At 54.6% G+C, this 9,385-nt stretch overlaps 1 protein-coding gene across 5 annotated transcripts in view; it reads right to left on the bottom strand.

Annotated features, from left to right (window-relative positions):
* Positions 1–9,385, bottom strand: part of CLPB (caseinolytic mitochondrial matrix peptidase chaperone subunit B) — a 163,153-nt gene that overhangs the window by 732 nt on the left and 153,036 nt on the right. For all 5 annotated transcript variants that reach the window (XM_045293127.1, XM_045293128.1, XM_004708797.4 and 2 more), the window contains 6 exons: positions 7,116–7,160; positions 6,615–6,776; positions 1,362–1,518; positions 574–647; positions 347–466; positions 31–135 (listed from right to left, as the gene is read on the bottom strand). In XM_045293127.1, the coding sequence (XP_045149062.1) occupies positions 31–135; positions 347–466; positions 574–647; positions 1,362–1,518; positions 6,615–6,776; positions 7,116–7,160 (663 nt within the window). The remainder of the gene's footprint in view (positions 1–30; positions 136–346; positions 467–573; positions 648–1,361; positions 1,519–6,614; positions 6,777–7,115; positions 7,161–9,385) is intronic.

Here is a 9,385-nt window from a genome sequence, read left to right as displayed (position 1 = left end):
GGACGGACACCTGACTTCACTTAGACTCACCTCGTGCTTGATGGAACGGGCGCCATAGTGCACGTTGTAGCCGTCGACCAGCACATCCGCCACCTCGCGGTCCCAGAGCAGCGTGATGTTGTGCCTCTGCTTGGCCTGAGGCAGGTCAGATAGAACATGAGGCTCCGTGGTCTCCCTTCTCACCCCTCTGGCCTCAGCCTAGGGGAGATGGTGAGCCCCCAGGGCCACTGGCCCCCCACATCATGTTCCACTGTGTGTGCGTGCATGTGCCCCCAGCCAGGGTTCCCCGATTCCCACTGGACACATGTCCCAGTCTCAAGCACAGACAGGCAATCCCCACGCTTACTCTCTTGGCCCAGAAGTTCAGTTCCTTGTTGACTAGTTGGATGAGCTCCGAGTGGCAGAAAGGGAGGAAGTAGACGATCTCATTGATCCGTCCCAGAAACTCATCCCTCCGGAAGTGAGCCTGCAGGACCAGGGGAGGGACGGGTGAGCTTGGGGACCCAGGGAGGGGGTGCTTATGTAGCTTTAGAATGGCAGCAGTAGCAGGAAGGGCAAAGGACGACCTCTCACTTTTAGGATGGGGCGAATCACATTCTCCTTGAAGTTCTTGGAGATGGTGATCTTGTCACTCATCTGGACCTCCCCTGTGGAGACAGAGTCACAAGCTGCTCACTACCGCGCCCGGGCCTGCCTTGCGGCCCACCGAGGGATTCGGTGCTCCCCTCACATAGACAAGGACAGGCCTTCACTTCTCATGTGCCCCGAGGCCTGGAGTCTTAGTGTGGGGCGTGTAGGAGGGAAGGGACGGGAGACGAGCACGTTCTAGGATCAGGACGTGAGATCCGACTTGGAAGAGAGGACCGCAGGGTCAATCTAAATAGAAAGGTGACAGACACAGCCTCTTGCCAGACATGCTCCTTTTTAGTACTCTCCAGGGCCCGCCGAGACAGGGCGCCTCCCTAGGGGACCAGCTGGGCACCCATCTCCATACTGTTTCTGAGCTTCTGTCTCCTTGGTGCACCCAAGACGGCTATCTGATAAGCACCCATCTCCTCGGTCTCCAAGGCCATGGCCTGAGCCCCTGCCCTAGCGTGGCTCAGTCCCGGCCCCTGTCTGGAGCCCTCCTGACGTCCAACAGTGTGGGGCTTTCCTGAGCAAAAACAGCAGAGGCTGTTTGCCCTCGTCTTTCTCCCTCCACCATCTGGCAGGGTGCCTGGGATCTCATGAGAACCAGCTAAGGGCAGAGCTGTCTGCCAGGGTCTTCCTTTAGGCCCAGGGCCCCAATCCCCATCCTTGTCCCCAGGAGATGAGCTAGCAGCCTGGTCACCTGCCCAGACAGCTCAGGCAACATGCCGTACCAAGGTTCTCGGCGAAACGGTTATGGCTCAGCTCCAAAGCTTCCTGCCGCAGCTGCAGTGCGTGCTGAGCGATCTCGTCACTGGCCACGTTGGAGGTCATAATGAAGATGGCGTCCTTGCAGTCAATGGTCTTCCCTTTGCCATCCGTCAGCCGGCCCTGAGAAGGGGAAGCGACCGCTCCGTCAGCGCTACAAGCCCGGCAGGCTGCAGCACTCTTCGCATGCACCTTCTCCAAGGGGCAGCCTCGAACTCCCAGGTGCCTCGCCCCTACCTCCACAGAGGCTGCGACTCCCTGCCCTGGGGCTCCAAGCACTGGCTTCACGCCTGGTTGCAGTGCACACGGCCTTCAAGGTAACTGTGCTGTCGACTGAGAGCACTTCCAAGTGAGACTGCACGTGCTGTCTGGCATCTGGCACCAAGAGTTAGTCTGTTTGTTCACCTGTCCATTGTCTGTCCTTCATCCACCAACCTACCCTCTTGGAGCCCCGAGCCCCTCTCTGGGCCAGGCTCTGGCTAAGACTCACAACCACCTTTCGCGAGGGGGGTCATGATAAGCGCTCCAAGAAACTGAAGCTCAGAGAGATGAAGCAACCTGCTCCAGGCCTCACAGCGAGCAACGAGAAGGGCCGCGCTGGAACTGCCTTGCCCGGTGCCAGAGCACACTCGTTACAGAGCGCTCAGACCCAGGGTCTGCCAGGTTCAGTTTGTGGTTCTGGACTCTTATAACTGGGCTGGGTGCAAGGGAGAGAGAGCTCTGGCCGGCTTTGCCTGGGTTGCAGACAGAGCAGGGCTGCCAGTCAGCACTGACCTCGCCTGTGGGCTCCTGCCTGATACCAGGAAAGCTGAGCTTCCATCAGAAATGAATCCCCTCACGCATCTCCCTCCTTGTTGGCAGGCCACTTGTCTTTTCGAGCGGCTGGGATGGCCCACGGAGCCTGCCTCTTAGAGGCACAGGGGGCAGGGACATTCGTAGCAGCACCTACAGTGTTCCGGGCATGGTCCCAGGTGTTTTGCAACCTTGCTTTGCACTGGCCCTGAGCACTGGTCTCTGGGAAACGGTTAGGTTCCAAAGGGGCCTGTGACCCAGGCCCCAGGGCTGGGCCCCCTCCTATCCCTGCTTGGGGGTGGGAAGAGGCAGGCAGGGTACATCCAGTTTCTGAAGCACTGACCATCAGCTTTCCCCGGTGCCCCCTGATATGGGTTACACCAAACAGACCCCACTGTGGGTCATCGTTGTGGGGGCCAGGTTGTGGGCACGTGAGCTGTGCCCCAGTGCGTGCGCTCGGTGCCATGAGTGCTCGGTGCCTCGGCGGAGCTCACCCTGAGGCTGGTCCACACACTGCTGTCCTGGCCGGAGCAATAACCCAGTGGCAATTTCATTCCAAGAGATCAGGGCTCTGCTCATAACTGGGCCTGACGATGGGTCCCAGGTGAGTGAGGGGAGCAGGTGCGGTGTGTGAGTGACCCCAAGGGTGACTTTCCCAGAGTTCATGTCTTCTCTCCTCAGCTTCCTTGGCAATAAACACATGTCCCAAAGAGGGGGCTATCACTGTCCCCACCTTCCTCAGAGGCGGCTCACCCCAGGGTTACCGAGGCCAATTCCCCGGCCCCAAGCCACTCCTCCTTGCACCCTGCCCTGGGCTCTGGGCTCGAGGCCGTCTGGGGATCACTGGCATCAGCCCTGCTTGGCTTTTCTGGGCCAGCTTTGGGCTCCTGCCTTTCTAGGTACAGGGTCTGGGGACTGGAGCTGCGGCCTCTGCCTCTGCCCCCAGGAGGATGAGGTGCCTTCACCGCGGCCTGTACTTCTGCCAATCCTTGCAGGACACTTTCACAGTCACCCTCGCCAATCCATGCGTGCTGAAGCAGGGTGCTGCCTGCTCTGTCGGTGTTCCTCTGCCCCACCACACGCCCTGAAAAACAGACGAGCCCCACTCCCCGGGAGTCGTCCTGCTCTGTCCTTAGCTCTCCGCTCCTCCTCACAGGGTGTCTCCCTGGTCAGCAACCACCTCCATCCCAGTACCTTCTCTAGGCCTCTCCCGGGGCTGAGGGCATCCTGAGTGTATCAGGAGACTGGCCTCTTGCACAGGTCCCTCTGGCTGCCGCACAGGCATCCACTGAACCAATCCCTCAGCTCAGCTCGCCACCTTCCTCACCAACCAGCTGCTCATCCTCCTCTTCCTCTGCCTCGGCCTCTTATTAGCCCCTGGGCATGCCTGGCTACCCCTCTCCCTCCCTTCAATCCGCAAGCCCTGCAAGTCAGCCCTCTCCTCCCCACTTTCCCAGCTTCAGAATAAGCCTCCCCATCGCTAGCGTGGACCTTCCACCATCTGCTTGCTGGCCCCGTCCATCCTCCAGTCCGTTCTCTACACCTCTGCCCACAGGACCTTGGAAACACAGATGACCACGTTTCCTTATTGCGGATGCTTTAAGTAGCTCCGGACCGCTCACAGGATAAATCCAGACTCTTTGGGCATTTTAACTGGCTCCTTTTTATCTTCTCTGCCTCTTCTCCATCACTCTGTCCTTGCTTTCCCTCCGTAGCTGAGCAACACTGAACTGTGGCTCCCTGAATGCATCAGGCTGCTTCCTGCACCCTGAGCTTTTGCATATTAGGTGTCTACTGCCAGCCCTTCACTCTCCACTCTTGGCAAATGCTTAATCATTCTGAAAAGGTTTGCAGAGTTATCACTGAATTAAATGAATTAATACATCATTTCCCCCGGCTTTGTGGGTTCTGAATAAGTGAATAAGGCAAGGTCACTGCCCTCAAGGAATACATCTGCATAATATGGGTAACTAACTAAGATGCTACGTGCTGTTTGCCATGCTGTGGTGGCTTGCTGCTGTGATCCTGGAAGCTATCCCACATATTCAAATACCACTGTGATGGTCAGGTTTCAGGGGAGTCCTCTGACTAAGACAGGCTAGGAAGAAAGGCCTGGTGATCTACTGCCAGAAATCAGCCAATGAAACTTCTATGGATCGGATCACAACAGATGCGGAGCACTGGCAAGTGAGCCCCCAGTTTGGAAGGCACTCAAAATATAAAGTGGGTGCAGTCCTAGACTGGAGCAAGCCAATGGTCGAGAAAAGAGGGGGCAAGCACAGCTCCTGCTCCACATGGGGCAGCATCCAACACTAAGTTAGCGTGGCAGCTTTGACCCACAGGGTAGACCTCGGCAGCTGTCGTGGGCTGGCTGGGGCTGAGGGAAGGAGTCACTCTCAAGGCCCCAAAGATAGCCAGGGGAGTGGGAGCAGCAAGGAAGAGGTGGCCAGGGTGGAGACGGTCAGCTTGTACTTCAGCCCGTAGCTGCCATCAGAGGCCCCTCTCAAGGGACGTCAGCGGCCCAACAGCTCCTGTGCCCACTCCTCAGCTCTTGTACACACTCTTTTTAAGCTGGACTCTCCTTTCCTGTGATGGTTCATTTCATGTGTCACCTCGGCTGGCTGGCTGCTTGGTTAAACCGTAGTCACCACTATACCTGTGAAGGCATTTTGTTGATGAGATGGACATTTTCAATCAGTTGACTCAGTAAAGGAGATTACTCTCCAACCATAATGTGGTGGGCCTCATGCAATCAGCTGAAGGATTTAAAGAGGAGAAACAGGTTTCTCGGAGAGAAGAAATTCTTCCTCGAGATGGTAACAGAAACCCTGCCTGACTGTCCAGCCTGTCGCCGGACCTCCAGCTTGTGGACGTGCTAGCACCCACCATCACACGATCAACTCCTTCCGATCCTTTCATCTGGGTGTGTGTGCACGGCTGCTGTTTCTTGGGTGCCTCACACTTCTGTTGCCTAGCTTGCAGCAGATCCACCTCCCTCTTGGCCCTCGCTGCACAGGAGTTACTGAAACTGTTTGAGAGGTTCGGGCTCTGTTCAAACCCTAGGTTCCCCGTTCCAGGGGGGATGAGTATGGAGAAGCCACTTTGGTTGTCTGCACAGAAGCAGCGAGACCTGCCTTCCCAGAATTGTTGGCAAGGTCACGCGAGCTGCTGCCTATTACGTGGATTCCACCAAAAGGCTCGAGCTGAGCCGGCGTGTCCAAGAGCACGTGGGAATCACCGTTCCTTCAAAGCCTGGGCTCTCACCCTGCGTGGGAGTGTGAGGGCTAGGATGACAGCAGGGGAACTGGGGCAGAAGCAAGGCTGCTGGACCAGGGGGGAAGGCAGCGGGCAGCTGGTGGGGAGCTCTAGGGAACTAGGTCCTGTCAGCTTGGAAGCTGGCGTGTTCTTAGGTATGGGGAGTCCCTTCCTGGGTCTCACCCTGTGCACCTGAGACCTGGGAACGTAACCCCCTCCCACTTGCTCAGGGCTGGAGAAGGCTATGTAGAGGTCTGGGCCAGGCACTGGCTAACACATCCTTGCTTCGGAGTGCACTGTGTAGGGCTGGAGCGGAAGAGAAGGCTCATCTGGTTCTGCCTCTGGCTCCTCAGCTGCCCCTGGCAGAAAGTGAAGGCCCCCACTCCTCTGGTCTGAACAAGGCAAGGAGGGGTACAGAGAGGGGAGAGCTAGGATTCTGGGACAGCAGCTAAATCCTTGTTCTTCCATCCCGCTCTGTGGCTGCGGGCAAGCCATTTAAGACGTCTCTGACCCTTGTTCCTCATCAATGATCAAAATACTTTCTACCTTGCACAGTTATTGTGAGGATTAGTGAGAGGGTCTCTAAAGTCTTTTTAGCACATCTAAGTGCTGAAGAAAAGGGACTTTCTCCCCAGAGAGAGGTCACCCTTCCAATGGGGGCCTGCCCACATTGTGAAGAGCCAGGGCTCCTGAGAAGAAAAGGACTCCATCACCCAGCATATCATCCCCTATCACCATCACCATCCTCGGCCCCACAGCACGGTAGAGAACTGGCGGAGGGGATGTGTGACACAAGAAGGATCGGGAGCTCTTGAAGCCAGAAGGGAGCTTGGACCGGGGCTGTCTGGCCTCCTGTGTGTCACACGAGGTCTCCGATGCCCAGAGAAGGGCAGCGATGTGGCAAGGCCCCAGAGCCGGTCTGCAGCAGGACAGGAACTGACAGTGCAGTTTCTCCCTCTCTGGCCCAGGGGCCATGGAGTTTCAGCTCTGAGACAGTGTTGATCTCTCCAGTGCCCGCCCAGAGAGGAGGGGAGCCACAGCTGCTGAAGGATGGACGGAATGAGGGCACACCTGCGGGAGGAGTCAGCTACGGAAGATCAGCGGAGTCTCTGAGCCATTGGTTCCTGCTGGTCCCAGCCGGACCCCTGGTCTGGCTCCCAGTTGACACTCACCTCATCAAACAGCTGCAGCATGATGGTGAGCACGTCTGGGTGGGCTTTGTCCACTTCGTCGAAGAGCACCACGGCGTTGGGGCACTGCTTCAGCTTCTTGGTCAGCTGGCCACCCTCCTCATGGCCAATGTAGCCTGGTGGTGACCCGATAAACTTGGCCACCTGGTGGAAGGAAGGAGACAAGCTAGGATGGCCTTTCTCGGCTTCTAGTGTCCAACGTGGGGCATGCGTAGGAAGATGGCTTTACACCGTCAAGAGTGCCTGTCTCTCTCCTGGTGGGGATGGGAGGGCAGGCAGATCTTCTATTTATTCTTTAGAACGAATTCTACGTCCAACTATCTGTGGTCCTGCTACATACAGGTTCCACGACAGGACCAATCTCAGAGCTGCTGGAATGATCTGAGGCCGAAAGGTCCAAATGACAAGTCACATCAAAAGATCAAGGCAGAGTCCTGTGGACAGGCCCTCCAAACCATGCTTTACCAGAGGACTTGCACTTACCTCGTGTCGCTCCTGAAACTCAGACATGTCCAACCTGATGAATCCCTGTGTAGAAACAAGCAGGCTCTGAGTCCACTGGAGGCAGGGAGGGGAGGAGGCGCTGGGCTGAGGAGGGCACATCTCAAATACTCCACTACCGGATTTTCAGATCCCACCAATCTGAGATCGTCTATTTTCATTCTCACGACAGAGTTGTCACCTTCTCTGCGCCCCCTCCTCCCTGGCCCCACGATTCCCCATTCCTTCCCTTATGAACCCCCAGGGATGTCTCTGCCCTTTTGAATCTAGCTGGGACGGCCACACTTCCCAAGGGCGCCCTGTGTGTGCTGGGCACGGGAGCTCCAGTCTTGGTGTGTGTCCTCAGCAGCATTCAGTGGCAGGGAAGGCAAATGCAGACAAAGCCATCATCAGCCCAGAGCAGGAGCAGATGGAAGGAGCAACAAGTGCCCAGAGCCCTCTAGTGCCCTGACAAATGCCCAGAGGGCCCTCTAGTGCCCCGCAATTCCTCATGTCTCTGTTTGCATTTCTCTTTTTGTGGTTAAGCTAATGTATCTTTTTTTGGAACAGTTCATCATTTTGTTAAAAATAAAATCCTTAAGTAGTTTCTAGCTCCTTTTCCCCTTAGGGGTGAGATGATTTCCAGAGAAGTGGCCACCTGGGGTGGAATCTGACCAGAATTAGTCCCAGGGACTGAGGACAACTTATAGTGTAGGATTTGGAGAGGTAACCTGGGCTGTATAGTGCTTCCTTTTCAGGAAGATTGAACTGACTGGGCGTGCACGAGTTGCACGGGCATTTCTGGGCAGCCTGTCTTCCACCCACAGCACGGCTCTCCAGACTTTGCTCTTCTCGTCAATGGCCCGGGGAGGGGGGCAGTGGATTGCTTAATGTGGCTCCCCCAACAGGAGATTTGGGGGACCATGTAAATAGGGTGTTGGGACCCTAACACGGGGTTCATCAGCTTTGCCATCCCACTGCGTTGAAAATGATTCACTTCAGAAGCAGGAACATGGATTGCACTGTCATCAGAGAGAAGAGCCAGGAGTGGAGCATGTTCTGCAGAATCCAAGACCTGTGTGCTCAGAACCTCCTTGATCCAGGAGACAGAGCCATTGACACCACAGAAGCAGCAGCAGCAGCAGCATCGATAGAGTAGACTGAAGACTGAGCTTCCTAGTCTAAGGAGTGAGTAAAGCGGAGTGCCTTTGACCTTGCAGAGTGAGGTTCCTCTAGAAGTTAATGGGAAACTAGGTTTGCTATCTCACAGAGCTAGTGCTAAGCAGCTTCAGGCCAAGGGTTATAGATGGAGTGCCCTTTGGACATTTATTGGCAGTACTGAAATAACTTTTTAATACTGCCCGAGCAGAGCAGGAGGCCAAGGCATAAGAGGTCAAGGATCAGAGAGAGGTGTTACTGTGGGTATGGCTGAGAAGAGGTGCTGCTGACCAAAGCACTGTAACCTGAGCATTTCTGACCGTGAATTATAACCTGTGGACTTTTCTAATAAACCCCACAACCCTGAGTTTTGTCTGTGAGTTCTAGGTGGTCATTGCACCAGATTATAAAATCCAGAAGAGAAGCAGGTAATACCTGAGAAGGGACAGATGATATCAGAATTGGTAAAGAAGCATGAAGGGTAACTTTTGCTTTATAAGAATTCCCTTAATGGAACAAGTGAACTAAAATCAATGGAGAGAAGGGCGTAGAATGCCTAGTGGGGCTCAATCAAGGGCAATGTAACAGCGAGGAATTACTAAACCCGAATGAAGGCGGAACATGATGGTGGGACAAGAGGAAAGTAAAAGGAAATAGAGTAAAGAACCAGGAGGCAAAGGACATTTATAGAGGTCTAAATATGGACATGAACATATGTACATTGATTTATATATAATGAGAGGGAAATAGATGTACTTATAACTATATGCTAAGAATTAAGGCTGAGCATGATCGTGGGACAAGAGGAAAGTAAAAGGAAATAGAGTAAAGAACCAGGAGGCAAAGGACATTTATAGAGGTCTAAATATGGACATGAACATATGTACACTGATTTATATATAATGAGAGGGAAATAGATGTACTTATAACTATATGCTAAGAATTAAGGTTGTAGATGGACATTGGGCCTCTACTCAAGCACTCCCTCAACACAAGAACACTTTGTTCTAATAATCCAGTATTCTGTGATGCTCACCGTCCCAACACAATCATTGAAGACAAAATGCGTGCAGAAGCAAATGTGGTGAGGAAAGCTGATGGTGCCTGGCTACTAA

The sequence above is a fragment of the Echinops telfairi genome, unplaced genomic scaffold, assembly GCF_000313985.2.
Source record: "Echinops telfairi isolate 266 unplaced genomic scaffold, ASM31398v2 ScPeMD7_1713;HRSCAF=2227, whole genome shotgun sequence".
Lineage (NCBI taxonomy): Eukaryota > Metazoa > Chordata > Mammalia > Afrosoricida > Tenrecidae > Echinops > Echinops telfairi.
The sequence above is the reverse complement of the archived record's forward strand: the minus strand, read 5'-3'. Positions and strand labels throughout refer to the sequence as shown.